The 18080-nt window shown below is 43.1% G+C and overlaps 1 protein-coding gene across 1 annotated transcript in view; it reads left to right on the forward strand.

Annotated features, from left to right (window-relative positions):
• The first annotated feature begins 1138 nt into the window (after positions 1-1138).
• The window catches only part of NUP153 (nucleoporin 153), a 44214-nt gene continuing 27272 nt past the window's right edge, over positions 1139-18080 (forward strand). The window contains exons 1-3 of the mRNA XM_074146817.1: positions 1139-1255; positions 6633-6641; positions 16711-16924. Coding sequence (XP_074002918.1) covers positions 1139-1255; positions 6633-6641; positions 16711-16924 — 340 coding nt within the window. The remainder of the gene's footprint in view (positions 1256-6632; positions 6642-16710; positions 16925-18080) is intronic.

The raw sequence follows: 18080 nt of genomic DNA on the forward strand, positions 1-18080 counted from the left end.
TAAAGCCATAGATTTTTCTCAACTTCACATTTGTAGAATTTAAAAAAAAATGGAAAGAAACTTAAATATTTTACATTTTAAAGATTTGTCACAGAAATGCACTCATCCTCTTTGAGGAAGAAATAGCTGTGTGGAAGCTTTTTTTCCCAACCTGCTTCCCATCTGCCCGGAATGAGCGATGGCAAACCCGCAGGCGGTCATTCCCGGTGCTTCCGCGGCCCCAACGAAGGGCGACATCCTGAGGGAAGGCCGCGCGCCTCCAGCGCCGCTCTCCAGCTTTCCCGCCGCCTTCCCCTACGCTGCTCCTCCCCGGCAGAGACAAGGGAACCCCCGTCCCTCGCTGGGGGGTTGGAGGGGTTCTCGTTACGCCCGGTACAGGGTAGGTAAGTCGTGCTCCCGGGGTCGGCGGAGCGCCGCGAGGAGAAGGCGGAGGAGCCCGTCCCCACCAGCGCCGCCGCCGGGCCTCACGCCGGCGCGGCCTCACTCCGTCACAAACCTTCGCTCCCGGCCTTCCAGCCCGCACCGAGCCTCGCTCGCTTGCCGTTCCCCGGGCATGGATTCCCCTTTCCCCTCCCCGCCCTTGGAGGGCCCCGGCCCTGCCCGCGGGGGAGGACGGGGCCGCGTCGCCTCGCGGTCCGTCCCGTCCTGCTTCCCTCGAGCGGGCGGTGCCCAGACGCGCGGGGGCCGCCGGGAAGTCCCCGCTCTTGTGACGCAGTCCGCGCGCCTTAGTGACGTGCGGCCGCCCGGGCGGGCGCTGTGTGGTTGGTCGGCCGCGAGCGGGGGGGAGGGGTGCGGCGGCTCGGCCGCGAGCGAGCTGAGCGGGCGGGCAGCGCGAGCGAGCAGGCGGGCAGCGCGAGCGGGGCCGGCCGGCGGGCGCCAGCCGGGAGCGGGCGGAGAGGGACGCGAGAGGCTGCGCGCGCGCCCGCCCGCCCGCCCGCGAGAAAGCGAGAGAGAGCGCGAGCGAGCGAGCGCGCGGGGGGGTGGCGGCGGCGGCGCGGCGGGGAGGGGCAGGCCGCGGAGCCCCCGCGCCAGGCCGCGCCGCGCGTGGCGGGCGGGAGGGAGCGGCGAGGAGGCCGGGCCGGGCCCGGGACAGGCCGGGCCCATCCCCGCAGGGGCAGCCGAGGGACCGAATCCCAGCATGGCCTCGGGAGACGGCGGCGGCGGCGGGGGGGTAGGCGGCGGCGGCGGCGGGAAGATCCGGACCCGGCGGTACCACCTGGGCGCCGCGAAGCCTCCCTATGTCCGGAGCAAGCAGGTGAGGCGCGGCGGCGGGAGGCTGCGGGTCACCCCCAGACGAGCGGGAGGCCCTTTTCCTCGGTGCTCTCCCTCCTTCCCTTGGCGCCCCCTCAGCGGCGGGAGGCGGAGCCGCCCCTTTTTCCCCCCTCAACACGTGCGAGGTTTTGGGTCGGGGTTTCCCGGTAGAAGGGCCCGGGGGAGTGAGGCGGGGAAGGGTTTCCCGCCGGGGCCGCGGGGATTGTGGGAGTTCCGGGAGCTCGCCCCGCTGCCGTCCCCGCCGGCAACCCCGGGCCGCGGGGGGCTTCTCGCCTCCCTTTTGTCTCCCCCGCTCGGCAGGGAGCAAAGGCGGGAGGAGGAGGAGGAGGAGGCGGCGGCAGGGAAGGGGTCAGTTCGCCTTCCCCCGCCGTGCCCCTCACCGCCCCGCCGGTGGGATGGGCCGGCTCCCCCGCCGCGGGGTGGACGTTTTTTCTCTGGGCTGTCCCACCCCTTAAGGACCCCGGGGCAAACACCAGAAGGAGCGGTCTGTGCTCGCTGTCTGTGCGCAGCCCTCTCGGGACCGGCCCCCCCCTTGTTAAATTGATGGTGCTGGGTTGCCAAGTGTAAGTTACTCTTCAGATTTAAGTGCATCGCTTCTAATATTTTGCCTTGCTTTCCAAGTTTCAAATTGCAAATGAGTTGGAGGGGGTGCTGTGTGAGTTTGGCACCTTCGATTGTTTAGTTCGGTTTTTTTTTTTTCTTTGTAGGATGCTGCACGCAGAACCCTCAGGTCTGCCTCTGGTAGTTTCTTCAGTCACTTGGCTGTGCCTAAATGTGCTGATGCAGTGCAAGTGAAATGTAATTCATAAGGCGTTTGTTCTTCTTTGTATTGTAGGATAGAGTAGATGCGTAGCAAAAAAAAAAAACAAAAACCACCAGTTTGTAAATTGCGACACACAAATCCTGTGCCATTTCGAGTGGCTGGAGGGAAAGAAACAGGATCTTTCCCAATTACTGTTTGCTAAGACGTTTCAAGATGCCCAGAGATAGTGCTCTGGAAATGCTTTCCACGTGTATTTGTGAACCTGAAGTTGACTGTTCAGCCAAAACCCTTACGTTATTAAATTGGTAACATTGGTAACATAAGCTAGGGGATTGAATATTATATGCAAAATTGAGGGAGTGCTGTGCACGAGTTGTTGCTCAATTAGTTTTTATTATTTCGGAAGTACTATACTTAGTCTTTTATATAGTATGCTGATCAGCAGTGTTGTCCTTGTAAAGCTGGCATGGTGATGCTTCATGCAAAAGATCACTGCACTGAGAGAGCAAATGTTGAAAGCTCTTATGTGAAGGATAGAATAATGTTGAAATTACCACCTTGCCTGTGTTGATACTATGTAGATAACCGAAACCTTACACATGAATTTAAAATAATTAGTGTAGATGGTTTTCTGACTCTTCTATTGTCTCCTATCCCTGTGCATTTTCCAGTAGGTTTATTTAAACAATGTGCTAAACCAAACACGTGCTTGGGGATATCTGTGGGATTCTGCCCAGAGAATGGATGCTGCAAATCGAATACGTAGATCAAATTAACAGTAATATATTGGGGAAAAAAATTGTAATGATTAAATAAATAAGCAAACTGATACATGTCAAGCATGTGCATTTGTCATAACGGATAGCTTTTTAACCCTATGCAGCTCACTAACTTGCATTGCATAAAAAGATGAGCTCTGGGTAGATGGCTAACTTAAATTGGAATTAATTGATAGGTGTTCCTATTTTCCATATAATGTCCACTCTGCAGAAGTATTCTGTGGTTTAGTTTTAATTGTCTCAGTAATGAGTTTGGGAAGACATGAAAGTGCCCAGTACAATCTCTACATAAGGTTATACCTCTGATTCTGATCCCCCTCTCCCCTAACTATTATCAATAAGTAGGTTTGTAGAGATACTTTAACAGAGCTGTTCTAGGTGCTTGAGGTCAAAACTGAGGTCCTGAAGGCCCTCAGTCTCTCATCATCAAGCTCCGAAGGTGCTTAAGCACTGTACACAGTATAGCTACTAGCTTTAAAGATCCTAGGATACCTAATTTTTTTTCCACTTGCATGAGAGGTGATTAGCATGATGCCTGGCTCACGATTGTCTGCTTTCTGGATGTTGTTATTTTGCCACAGTCTCCTGGGGAGTTCAGTCAGGTGAGAATTCTCTAATCACGCCCGTGTGCTGCGGAGTCAGTCTTCTATAAAGTACAGCGACAGCTTTAGAAGACAGTTGGAAGAGGAGGTGCTGCTGCTGCTGCTTTTTAATGACTATTAGCTGAAGCATTTGTTCAGAATGTGGTAGACCCTGCTTCAGATTTCTTTTTTGCCTGGAGGGATCAACCTACATCTTCCACTTTCCGGGCGAATATCCCAGTTGCCAAGATGTGTGTTGTCTTCAGTTCTCCTGGCTGAAGCTATGCTACTATCCAGAAAAAGAATGCATGATTCACTGAGCCAGAAAGAGGATGTATAAGAAGATGTTGCCCTCCGAGACTGGAGGCATGCAGGCTCTGATTCTTGATTTCAGAAGTTACTTGTCTTATGTTAGATGTTCCTTGGAGCAAACATGCAAAGCCTAATATTTCCTGCCCTTTTCTCCCCAAGTGCCTGATGATAAAACTTTAGAGCCATGCTTCATTATATTTGTGTGTGTGGTTTTTTTTTTAAATCTAGAGCCTTTTTTTAAACCAGCCTCAAATAGGAGAGGTGAACAGACGCTGCCTGGAAGAGAAGACTGACTGGCAGCTTGCACATTCTCCTGGAAGATGGAGGTATGGGTACAGATTCCCCCCACTAGTGGAGGAGCTAAACTGTGGTATTTTCCCTTTTGAGCTACCGTCCTGCCTTATAAAAAGAGCACTGTCAGCAGCTAGATTATTAAACAAACTAACAAACAAAAAGTAGAGCACTGCTAAGTAAAGATGGTGTAGACTCACCCACCGTGAAGGTTTGTGGGTGGGAATCCTCAGAAAGAAAAGAGCTTTTTTTGTATCTGTAGGTTGGGCATTCTAGGATTAGAATTGAGGAGTCCCTTCCCATTGACTGTACTTTCCTGGTGGCTCAATGTTGACAGCTCCATGCTGAATGCATTGACTTTAGATTACTCTGAGCTTAGCATGCTACCTGTTTACTCAGCCATCTCGTGCCAAAATACCCAGCCTCCTTCTGTACCGTGTAAGGAGCTTAGGTTAAAATTACAGCTTCTTTGAGAGCTAAGAGCATGCAAACGAGGGAGCTGTTGTGTCCAACATCTGGGCTTCATCTTCCGGATGTGGCTCCAGTGCTTCTAAATGCTGGTTTGTCCTAGTCATTTAGGTAGACTGATGATTGGAATTACTAGTGTGGATGTGTTAATGGGATGAGTATTGACATTGTTGACAGCTTATTAAACAGCTTCTAGTATAGTATCTGTATGTTCCTATTGTTAATTTTATGTTTAGCTTTGCGCTCGTGCTGGTTTAGCTTGGAAGAGTGCCGTTCTCATCCAGGTAACAGAGATTTCAAAGATTCTAAATGTGACATAGGAGAAAAGACTAAAATAACTTTTTTGATTATTTTTTATTTGATAATTAACCATTCAGATGAAATGGTCACAGAACTTTGACACTTCTGGACTTTTAAACTCATACAAGCAGATTTAAGCACGAGAAAAAACAATTACCTGAAAAGTCTTTAGAACCTTCCCATAAACCTGTATGCTTATGTTAAGCTTCAGCTTAGAGCTGTTTGATATTAGAGATAATGTTTGTAGATTGAAACTTCTGCTGGGGCGTGATACACGTTTGTTTTTTCTTACATGTGTATGTGCCAGTGCATATTTATAATTTAGATATGCTACACTGATATACAAGAAAACAGTCCGAAGACATTTTCCTTGATGAAACCCGCAAAAGTTTCTGCATGTTTGTAGTTGGTCTAGTGCTGATGTAGTTAGGATATTACCTGAAAGCAGGGACCAGAAGGCCATTGAAAGACACATTTGCTGGTCCTGGTCATGAAAGCCCCTTTTGGATCAGTGAACTTCTCACAAAGTCACCGGAGACATTGTGTAAGGTTCTTCCCAGAGAGAATAGCTACTGGACTGGGAACCTAAACTCTATGCAGCAATGCCTAAATCATTACATTGTGACCTGCTACTGTCTTGAAGGTAGGCCAATTGTAAACTGTTGTTTGATGTATGCATGCGATTTTCTTGGTGGGCAGCGACTGCAGGCAGCAGAAGAAACTAAACCACCAGGTCTATTTTGGGAGAAAATTCTGAAACTCTTATGCTAAATAGTTCCTAGAGTATCTCATTGTGTAATGTAAACTAGGTAATGTTTCATAAACCTGAAGCAGAAAAATAATAATTAAAATTTTTTTTTTGTTCAGAATGTCCATAGAGACCCACAAAATTATAATTGTATTGGTTTAACTCCTGCCAATAGGATTGCACCTTGAAGCATGCTTTGGTGGTTGTATTTATATTTGTATGCAGCTCTGTGCTTGCGTTGGTTTAGTAGTAGCTAGCACATTGAGTTAAAATGAATAGATTTGAAGAAATGTTTAATGTGTATTTAAAGATTTGTTTTATAAGAATGGGCTGGTAGTTAACATCAGAGGTTTTGTCTCTGTCCCAGCAATATCAAATTGCCCTAGCAAAACAGATGTTTAAATGTGGCACTTAGCTACTGTAAACAAAAATGTATTCTAGTTGGGAAGAACTTTTTAAACTGAGATATTGACAGTTTTCTCTCATTTAGACTAACTGCTGTCAGTGGTACAACAATTTGTAGATGACGATTGCTATAGCATTTTATTAATATTTTGCGTTTTGTCTTTCAAAGTGTTGTCATGACAGCCTTGGAGGCTGTGAAGTATTGGAGAAAAACAATATTAGCGAGCGGTATCTTAGGAGAAAAAAAAGCAGATGAAATAATTGACTGTGTTAGCTGGGACACAGCAAATTGCCTTTGGTTGCTGGCAGCACATCACTTCCTGCGAGTTATTTATTCCTCCAGTTGGTAATTGGAACCGGTTCGTGCTCCCCTGCCGCGGAGGAACTGAGCTGCTGCTGATTCTAAGGGCTGTGAGAGGACAGAGTTCAAAATCTCTTTTGCATGCCTAAAAAAGTTTGAGCGGGGCTATTTCAGATTGGTGCAGATGTGGGCTACCATAGCATCGTGTAACAACTTCGTAACACAGTGGGGTGACTGGCTGCGTGGACACGGCGCGAGCAGTGGATGTTGTTTACCTGGACTTTAGCAAGGCCCTCAGCGTGGTCTCCTCTGTTATCCCTGTAGTCCAGTTGGTAAAATATGCACTTGTCAGGTGGTCTGTAAAGTGGTTGGAAAATTAGTGGGACCATTGGCCTCAATGGGTTGTGATCAGCAGCACCAAGTTCCAGTGGCAGCTGATTGCTAATAGAGGCTCTCAGGGGTTGATATTGGGGCTAATACTGTTACATGTCTTTACTAACAACCTCAAATGAAGGAATGGCGTGCATCCTCAACAGGTTCTCAGATGATACCAAACTGGGGGGAATGTCTGTCCCATTGTATGATGAAGGATAGAACTGCCATTTGAGGGATCTCAACAGAAGTGGGCTGCTAGGAACCTCTTGAAGTTTGATAACAACAAATGCGAAGTCCTTCATCTGGGACAAAACAACCCCAAGTACCTGGTGGACAGCAAGTTGAACCTGAGTCAGCAGCATGCTCTCACGGTGAAGGCAGCCAACTGCATATTGGGCAGTATTAGTAGGAATGCGGGAAGGATGTTGAGGGAGGTGGTTTTTCTCCCTCTATTCAGCACTTTAGGACCACATCTGGAGTATTGTGTCAAATTTTGGCCTCTCCAATACAAAACTATGTTGACATACTGGAGTGAGTCTAGTTGAGGGCCACCAAAATGATTAGGGGGCTGAGGCACATGGCTGAGAGAGCTGGATGTGTTCAGTATAAGAAGAGCAAATACCTAACGAGAGTATAGAGAAGTTGTAGCAAGGCTTTTCTATCAATAGGAAAAGAGACAATGGACTCAGTTTGCAAAAATGGAAATTCTGATTTCATTTAACTGTGAGGATAGCCAACATGCTGGAAGAACCGCCCAGAGAGGTCTCTATCCCTGGAGGTGCTCAAACCCAGGTTGACACAGGCATGGGTGACCTGCTGTTCTTGATGCTTCTCTGAGCAGGAGGTTGGAATAGGTGACTTCTGTGTGTGTGTGGTTCTGTCAGTGCTGCTGTTGGACCACAGAGCACACACGGACATATGCTTTCAGTGTAAATGTCAATGTTACTTGAAGTTGGTAATCCTTCTGTCAGTCTGTCTTCTTAATTCTGTCTTTAGGGCTGTGCTGCTTTTTGAAGGAAGAAATAATGCCTCCATCTCACTGTTGCATTTTATCTAGAGTAAATTGCAAGGTTGCCCTCAAGAAAAGAGTAGCTAAGAGGCTTTTCTCTAGGGGTGCTGTTTCCCAGATAATTTTTTTTTTAAATGTTCTGGTTTTTTAATAGTAGGTCATGTGATAGTTTTCCGTTTTTCTGCTGTTAAATTGCAAAAACTTTGGATTTTTTGCTTTTTAATGTTCTGTGTAATCAATCCAGTATCTATTGTAGCTATTGTGCATCTACAATATGTTGAATAGTGATATTTATACAGTCATGAGAGAAGGGGGAGATGTTCCTCAGTATGTACTACTAAGACAATATAATGAAAACTCTCCTCTGTGCTTTTTGTATCATACAGTACAAGTCTTCAACGCTGAAGAATTATTAAGTGCCCACAATATTTTTTTAACGAAAACTTCTAGCAATTAGGCAGATTTTTTTATTACTTGTTAGGGTATTAAATTACTTATCTATGCAGTTTCATGAACAACCACCCTAAATTTTGCCAGGTATCTTCCCTTCTTGCCACTATATTTCTTATTTTATATTATTATTATATATTTATTTATAGTGCTGCTTAAAAGTCTTGACTTGCTTTGTCCTTATGCCTAAACACTACAGGTATTATCTGCCTGTTTCAACTATCTAATTGAAGGTGCAGTTTAAATGCACCTTTTAAGCCAGAGAGATGTTAATTTTGCTGACAGTTGAGCCACTTGAAGGTTGTGTTATTCGCAGCTATTTGTCACCACCTCTGATGAGAGATTGTTATACCACAACTTTGTTGGTGGAAGGGACAGGGTAAGTACTCTCAACCCCTTTAAGCTAAGTCGGTTGGATCATCTTAAAATTGAGTGAAGGCAAGTATGAACTTGCTTGTTTGACTTTGCCTGAAGCGTAAGTAGTTTTGCAACTTGCTGATACAGTATTTGTCATTGTGGCTACTGTGGATTACTGTACAAAAATACTTATTAATTAAAAGATTTTTGCTTAACTATGAGATTTGCTTTTCTTTGTTTTTGTTGGAAAGTTCACAGGTACATTCTCCTTCTTTTGACAAGAAAAGCCTTTAAATGTTTTTCTTCCCCTTTTCTAGGAAATGCGGCAGCACTAAAGCTTTCATATCGGCACAGTAGTACTAATTTCTGAGGGAGGAGTTCCCTTTGAGTTTCTATAACTCATCTCATAATTCCATCTTGCATTTAATTACAGTGCCTTTGTGTGTGTCTGGCTTGGTTGTGACCACCATGATTTTTCTAAAGTTAGCATAAGCTCATCTTTACACTCACCTTTGCTGGGAAAAAATGCGTGTGCCAGCGCATGGGCACCAACAGGCACTGAAGTCCTACAGCTGCAGTTTTAGCACACACGCTAGCTTTGCGAATACCTGTGCCAGTAGAAGATTTTCTTTCTCCTTGCTGAGGTTGTTTATTATTGTCTCCATAGCTCTGCTCTTGGAAGGAATTTGGTGAGCGTCTGCTGGAAAGCTGGCTGACTTTGTTTTTAGTTATGATTGTATTTTGAATCAGACTCTTTTTTGAAGTAGGTGAGTCTCATGACTCCTTCCCCTATTAGAGCTTAAGGTCTGGTGACCTCCAAGACTAAAGTAACCTGGCAAAGAGTTGAACTGTTCAGCTGACACTTATTCTAATGTCTACCCTTAGTATTTATTAAACTTACTTTACAGAGTTGTAGAATATATACAGGTTTGTAGGTACCATTATCTCCAATCGCTAAAAAAATTATGTGCAGCGACGACTTTTTGTGTTACTGGTAAGACAACAGCATTTGGATTTATTGGTTATATGTTTGTGAGATGCTCTTGGTTCAGTTGAGCTGTGATGAAAAAATACGGCCAGAAGGACACTGCTGCTGCTTATGACTGAAGATTATTACCCTGCAGCAGAGGTGAGCCAACCTTGGTTTTGCAGTTTCAGAATATTACCTTAAAATGTCAAAGAGTATAACAGTAGCCACTGTTGCTGCAGCTAAAGCAGCTGTTCCTGAGAGTCAGTGTTTTAGTTTCTCCTAGGCACCAACTCTTACTTTTTTTTTTTTAAATTGAGTCAGGAAGTGCATGCAGCAGAGTTCAATGTGTCCTGTTTAAAGTAATTGCAGGTTCTGCTGGTTTAGATGAATTGTGAGTTTAACTTTTGTAGGCTAGGCAATGTCTATGTGCGATACTTAAGCAGTAGGAAGGCTTTGAGTTTTGCTAAACTACTAGATTATCACAGAGAGTTAATGAGAGATGATTCTTTGGTTACTTCATTTTAACTTATGTGTTCAAGATTGTGAGATAACATTGAATGTGCAACGGGATTGACGTATTACATTTTGCAAAACCACTAGCACGTCCTATCGTCAGCTCAGTTTGTAGATCAGCATGGATAGGAGAGAGATTTCAGAGGGAGCACAAGAATACTTTGCTATCTTTTGCTAACACTGCATTTAATTTAAAAATTTATTCCAGTCTTCTTGTTTGAAGCTTGTGATTTACTTTGGAGTGCCAAAGTGCACTCCAAAGTGGCAGGAATGAAATTTTGTGGCAGAAAGTACTTAATTTTGTGAAATATGCTTGAAGTTATCTATAAAGCCTTGTTTGCACTAGAAGGCATTGGACAGGGGGATGGACATCAGCAAGCTGTGAGTTACTGTTGAATGGCATTTAACCATTGTTCAGGAGTTGCTGCAGAATTTGGCCTCCCCTTGCTTGTGTTTTACATACATAACATGGCCTCACTACTATGTGCCATAGATTAGCCTGTGATACCATGTTTGTTTGTGAGTGCTTATAGGCAAAGTGGTACTGAAAATGTTTAATTCATTGCTAGGAGTCTAGTATATTATAGGAGGTAGCACATTTGTGGTATGGGGTATGATACCTTGAAAGCCCTTGTATGCAGAAAGTTCTTACTTGCCGTAAATGCAGGAAAGAGGAACAGTTTGCCATTTCTGTTATCAGTTATGTTTGGTGATGCTGAAATTCTGAAACAAATTGGATCTTAATCCATAGAGAATACCTATAAATAAGAGAGACGATTTTATGCCTAAACTGTGTATTTAAATCCTAAATAGAAAAAAAAAAAAGGTACGTTATCATACTTTGCTAAACCTGATAATTTGTAGTAATGGCCTTGGAAAGAACTGGTGTTATGGGAAATTTATTTCTTGATCATTCTAATTTTGAAAACTTTGGACCTCTTGTCCGTGCAGTTATGTCAGTTTATCCTGGTGCCACGTGGGTTTTTTAGCTGTTGTTATACTTGTTAAGTAAAAATAATCGGGTTTGACTATAGGATTCCCTTATAGGAAAAGAAAAATAGTCTGAGCAGCATTTCAGTTAATGTAATTCTATGTACTGTCTATGAAACTTAGCTGCAGGCACACTGCCTGAGTGCGGCAGTCTTTCAATCAAAAAATATTAACTGTACTTAGAGTCCCTTCTTAGATTAAGAAAGAACTCATTTAAAACTGCTTGTAAAGTTGTAAGTGAAAGTAGTCTCCTTAATATTACATTTTTTTTGGTTTTGATACTGATAGATTTCTGTCTCAAAGTGTAACACTGTGTGCTCATTAATTTACAGTGCCCATCACTGATTGCTGCTGAAGATTAACTGGAGCCTAATGTGCTTCCTACAAGGAAGAAAGCTGCCTTGTGCTTCATGCTCTCTTTTGTAACGTTGTCACTGTATTGACTAAAGGTGTGGACAAAACTTGAGATCAAGCCATTCAGCATCACAAGGATTTAATCTAGTGGGTTAGACACTGATTATCAGAGGATACACTGGCTTTTTGCACTTGGATGGAAGAGATAATGGTGGGTACAGATCTGCAAGCAGTGCCAAAAATGTAAAACAGCACCTGAATTTCCCTGGGATGTTTATTTGAAAGCTAACGACACTAAGGAAAATAAGGCTCACTTCAAGCAATAAGAAGGAAATACACTGGCATCTGGAACTGTAATCCGTTCTTCATGATTTTTAGAAATAAATCTGAACTAGTTCACTTGCCTTAAATAAAACTGTTGTTTTTCAAATGTTACATAATTAATGACATTCCTGTAACATATTGTTCATATTAAGTCATAAGTTTTATTGTTCTTTTTTCTAAATGAAATATCAAACTCTGCTGTCCTGCGTCCAAATTGAAACCACTCCCTAAATAGCAAAAGCAGAGTTGGTTTATGCCACTGTGCCGCTGCAAGAGACAATCGTGGCCGTGTTACCTTTTCTATTCCTGCTTCTGCATCAGTGCCCGTGCAGCCACATGGTGAGCTGGACCCGTGAGCTGAGCCAGTGACGTGATGCCCCTGAAGGGGTAGTCCTCCCCATCACGGTCTGTAGACGAATTTTTGGCTAGGTCTGTTTGATAGAGCCCTGACACAGTTTTTCACTTGGCTGCATGTCTATGCTAGCGGCAGCACAAGGGAAGGGTGAGGTGAGGAGGAGACAGGGACAATCTCTCTAATGGCAATAGGGACATAGGACAGTTAAAACAAGGGAGAAGTTTTGTTTCTTCTGCCTCTTGTTGGGGCTGCCTGATCTTGCTCTCTCTCTCGGGCCAGTCCTGGTGCACTGAGCCAGTTAAACTCATTAGTCCAGCAGATAAACACGTACTTTTTTGCCAGATTAATGAATTCAGCTAATACGGAGAGTCACCTGCTCTGCGCAGAGCTGCTATGAGATAGCCATGGGGGACGGAGAGGGCATGCAGGTTCTTTTTTGATGGTTGGAAGTGGTTAGGTTGATCTACTCTGTCTCAGTGAACTTCACCATTGGGTGCAGGTTTTCTTTTTGAGGACTTACTGATTCTTATGTTTTAATAACCTGAACTTTGAAACGAGAAGCAAAGAAATCTCTGAGAGGCTTGAAGGTAAAACCTTGATGCTTCTCAGAGGTGTGCATACAGTGGAGTGGAAATCAGCTCTTATCTGGTTGTGTATTTTGCATCTCTGGCAGGTTTATGTTGGTGTATGACCTTTATATAATTTATACATCTAATTTTTTTTAGTATGTTCTGTGTTCTATAGTGGGATTTACTTAAGCCTCTCAGACTGAAATCAACTCAATTACAAAAATAGGTGTTTTCCAGTAACCACATCATTGCTGAATACTCCTGCCAGCACTTCCCCCATGCTATGTGAAAGACCCTTACAAGCTGGGAAAACTGTCAATTACTGTAAATATTTTGGCCAAGAAATAGCCTGCTTTTAAGTTTGGAAGTCAAACTGTGACCATAACCTATAGATGTTTCTTTCTTTGAAGAAATCGTATTTTAAAGTAGTAAATTACAACACCTCTTTGTTTACTGGTTAGTATTTCTATCTACATATCTTTCGCTTAGAGTTGCATCTCAAGGCAATATGGCTTGAGTAACTGTAGTTACTGTTGCTGTGGTGTTTGTATACATGGACTTATCTAGCAGAGCTGCAGACACTTAGGATGATGCACAGAATTTGAGAAACTGTTGTAAATACCTATTCCTAAGCTACTGGATCTTTTCAGTGGATTTTTTTTTGTGTTGTGTTTTGTTTTGTGCTTTCCTGCTGATATGTTAGGATGAGAATAGAGGATGAGTGCATTTAAGATGAGCAGACAGCTGTTGGTACTGACAGCAGCTCTCAAACTGCTGAAATCAGTCACTTAAAGGACTAAAACACATTCACTGACTAACGCTGCTTCACGCAGTTGGGATTGCCCCACGGCATCTTCTGCCCTTTCACGATGTTAAGTTTGGTGCCTCCGTGGCCTGTGGAAATGAGGAGTTAAGAGCATTAAAGTAGCGTGCCAGTGCCGCTTCCTCCACTCCCAGCCTGGGGTTGGGAACTAGAATTTTTTGTGCAGTACTGTGTTTGGTGTAGCTGTAGCGAATGAAGGTGTTCAGGAAGGGACTAGTACATAATTGTGGCATGAGGAGATTGGGATCCGAGCGGTCTGCTAAGATTTTGCTGGAGGAGTAAGCCCGTTAGGGTTGTCTTCAGCCATGCCTTCTGTATTTCACCTCTGAAGATCTGTTCGCATCAATGAGATGTGCGGGTATCCTTGTCAGCCTTCTGGAAGGATTAAAGATGCCTGTGTGCGGCGATGGTAGCGCCAGGGAACCTGGGATGGACAGAATCCAGAGCTGGTGGTACAGGAGCAGTAGAGGGAGAGTGCTCTGCTGCTGGCTGGGTAGGCTTGTGTTGCATGTGCAGGGAGAGGGAAAGGGTGTGCAAACACCTGTGCTGAAGTTGAAGAATTAAGAAAACTAGAAGTTAGTGTAAGATGAAAATGCCGGCTTTAAAGACAGCGTAAAGCATGACACTTTGCTGAAACGTACTGGCAAGAATACAGAGTGTGCATGTTTAGAAGTGTAGTTGGTCAGTGGTACCTTAACTACCTGACTTGGACAGGACTCCAGCCATGATGCTTTATTTATTGGCTTTCATCTGTGATGGGCAGGTAGAAGATACCACCCCCCCCAGGTGAATGGGCATACCTGGGGTGTGGGGTTTACTTTAGGGGGGAGGTGGTTTTTCTTAGCAAGATCTGTGTTCAATGATGGCTCGTTCCTAACGCCTGCCTGGTTCTTTCACAATGCCTTTAATCAATATTTTCATTTTGCAGACAGAAAAATGGAGGTGCGTTTCTGTGTATTTTGCTTTTCTTTCCTTTGTCACTAAGCCAGCAGTATTCTGGAGCGTAAAACTCTGCTTCTTGTCTTCCACTATGCCAAAGCCAGATGGAGCAGGCTATTAGTACTTGCTACAGTACGGCTATGCTGAGCGAATTCCAGCTCCTGGGTTGGTTTGGGAAGTTGTTATCCTGTATTACCCAGCTTAGTCTTAAAGTGCTGCTGATGTGGAGAATGCTAGCAAGACTGCCATATGCAAGAAATGGTCAAACCAGTCTGGTTTTAGATATGGATGGTAAAATGTCATCTTGGTTAATTATTAGTCTAGCTAGATTCTCCAGTTACTCATTTGGATTACTAATGATTGGGTGTTTACTCTTCTGGATGCCTGTGACGTCTTCCATCTTGAGTCTCAGATAGCTTTCAGTCCTGGGAGGATTTCTTCAGAAGAGAATCATACGGTCCTGGTTTATGGCCAGTAATATCTATTCTCTGATGGAGAAACTCTCTAGCAATACTGAATGCAGTAGTGGTTAGCTTTCTGGAAAGAGCATTGCCTTGGATGCAGTTTGTGTCCTGACCTTTTGCTTATTTTGGCAAATTTTAACTCCTTTGTCTTCCTGATACGCTTTTATTCATAGCAGCAAAATATTTGCCCCCAAAAAGGGGGACAATGTGTCACAGGGAAGGGTGGAAATGAGATGCTGGGGACAGAGTATCCCTGCCTCCTTGCTGGTACCATGCACTGAACTGCTTGTGAACTCTGGTGTTACGTGCAGTTAGTAGTTCTTGTTGGAAAGCTGAGGCTTAGTATTTATGTAGAATAGCAGCAACATCCTGAGCATGGTGTCCTTGTGTGCATCTCAGTGTGGTAATTGTGATGGATGTCTTTATTACGCTGTATTCTGTCTGGTTTAAGCCGTCCCTGGATATTTATTCTGTCTTTGTGCAAGCAGAAGATTAAATTACAGATCATTATGAAAAATGTCAAATTGTAAATCAAGACGACTTTCTTTCAGTGAAAAGGCTTTTTGTCTTCTACCTTCCCTTCCTCCTCTTTCCCTGCCCCCTTCTCAACTCCAGATTCAAGGGTGTCTAATTTGTTGGTACCTCCTGTAAGTTGGTGTTTGTATTATCATGTATGAAAGACTTCAATAAGTGATACGGGCTTCTATTTTCATTTGTGTGCTAAATTTTTTAGAAAGTTGAATACAGCAGAGTTCTCGTTTCAGAATTGTTTACTAGACTGTAACTATTACATGCTCAAAGAATATTCTTGATTTTCTACACCTGAGTAATAATTTTGACTAGAAAATTTTATTGCGGAAGCCTGGCATAAGTATCTTGCCAAAGCCTTTGATACAGGCATCACCAACTGACAATGGAGTTCAACAAAAATCTGTTTAACTCTTGTTACTTTTCAGTTTCCAAAGTGTAACTTCAACACTTGGAGTTTGTGAGTTAACTAATGGCTGAGTTAGCTTTCAGGTTTGCTTGCAGAGCTTAGCGGTGGGTTCTGTGGCTGCAGTCAGTGTAAGAGGGATGGAGCTCCGTGCTGCAAGCAATCCGCTGCGCGGGGTTGAGATTTGACAGGAAGATGTGTTGAAATTCTGAGGTGCGCGGGGTTGAGATTTGACAGGAAGGTGTGTTGAAATTTTGAGGGCATGATGGGGAACAAGTGACTGCCTAAAACAAAATGGCAAATAAGTATTTCTTAAACGTGGAACGTAAGCATTGCAAATAATTGGCAAATGTCAAAATGGAAATGGCTTTTATGTATTCAGTAATTGCAGAATATTAAGGTTTGGAGAGCTAAAACTTTTAATATGTCATGAAATGAAATTTGCTCAAAATCGATCTATTTAATAGTGCTGTAGTGAGGCATCTGTTATTCAACTATAGTTGTTTCTTCCAGGATTTCTTTCAGGATACCCTGAGTGTTCAGAGCATAACAGTGTTTTTTTGATACAAGTTGTTACTGCAGCTCAGCATTAGAAAAACTAGAAATATTTAGGTTTGTTGATTTTAGCAGCTATTATGGTCATCACTATCACTGTAGACAATTGCTGAACTTTGATGGTTTTCCAAGTGAAGGCATTTAGAGGAGGAGTCCTCAAAAAAAGTACGTACATCAGGAGTTATTTAGAAACAGAATTTCCCGATGACCTTGTGACTTGACAAGCCTCTGTCAAACTTTGGTTGAAATTTCAGAATTTTGAACATTTCTGAACTTCCCAGTGACCTTGGCAACTGATAGGTCAATAGGAAATTCAACGTTAGGTGAATTTTTGTCATGCGTGTCCCAGAAGTATAGAGATCCTACGTCTAGGATCAACCCCTCTTTCTTACTGTTGTACTGAATATTTGCTATCTAAAATCTATCTTCAAGGTCTGTGGAAGGTTGCATTCCAGCATATGCTGTTGACTGTGTTTCTGTAATTAACAAGTGTTTTTTCTTTCAAGCAGGGAATCATTAGCAGAGTTACAGAATCGGTGAAAAACATTGTACCGGGATGGTTACAGAAGTATTTCAATAGAAGTGAAGATGAATGTGTAGATACAAATGAATCTACAAACCAGGAAGAGAGTCCAGTAAACTATCACCATGATTATGCAAATGAAGATACCATAGTGATTGATGGGAGAGTCACGCCTGAATCAGCAAGAATTAATTTAGAAGGTATGTGAAAAATCATTTAGTATTCTGGCCATCTGTATTTATTCACAGATTTCTAGTTTTGAATCTAAATTTCTAAGAGAAGCTGGAAGGAGCGTTTTGACAGAATTAAAAAAAAAACAAAAAACCACAAAACCCACAAGCAAAAGAAACCCCAACACAAAACAAAACCAAAGTGCCCCCCAAAAAAACAAAGAAAAGAATTCCCAACAACTCTTTATGAAACTGTCTTAGCTTTAAACTGTAAACATAATTGCGAAATATACTGGAGGTTGTCTTCAGCTCTTGGAAGTCATCGGTTAACTTCAGGTGGTCAGTTAGCCAGGTGTAAAATACTGGTAATATTCATTTGCAAGTGGGCTAGGTTACATTCTCTTTTTTTAAAAGGTCTGGAATTAAAGTCTTAACTAATTGCCTAAGGTAATAAAAACATTAATTTGTTTTGTTGTCTGCAAAACAAAAGAGCAGATGCTAGAATGCCAGAGGAAAATTCCTTTTCGTGTCTTGATTATTTTTTTTTTTTTCTCCTTTGAGCTTCTTCAACCAATTTAGTAAAGTTCCTTGTTAGTTTAATGGAGAACTGGGGAATGTAGTTTATGACATTATTCTTTTTGAAATATTTGGTAACGTTAAGGTGTGTGCATGGCTAGGGTGGGATCTTCGAAAACCTATTTTGACCCTTGGCAAAGAAGTTTGCAGTCCCTTAATTTACCGTATAAAAGATGAATCTGTGTTTTATATCTGTGCCTCTCATTTTTTCTGTAGTTCTCCTCTGTAAATTTGCATATGCTCTCATTTGAGTTTCTCTTAAATTAGCAGGTTTGTGGAACTTAATTTTTAATAAGGAGAGAAGTTTTGCCTGAGCACATGTATATAACCATCTGTGTGGAAAGTCAGTTGCTTCTGTTGGCAGAAGCAAAATAATGAGCAAATACCTTTGTCACTAATGTCATCTAATTGTAAACAAGGAGCTTTATTGCCTTCTGTGTAGCTGTAGCTTGAGAATAAGTTTGGATAAAGGAATAGAGAAGGTCTTCATGAATGAGGAACACGTGTTGGCTTTCCTGAAGAAGTGTGTGAAAGGACCTTTCAGTAAGAACAGCTGCACAGCAAACTTTCTAGCTCCAAGAAATCAGGAGCAGATGGACACCCTAGAACC

This window comes from Numenius arquata, chromosome 4 (assembly GCF_964106895.1).
Source record: "Numenius arquata chromosome 4, bNumArq3.hap1.1, whole genome shotgun sequence".
NCBI classification, from domain to species: Eukaryota; Metazoa; Chordata; class Aves; order Charadriiformes; family Scolopacidae; genus Numenius; species Numenius arquata.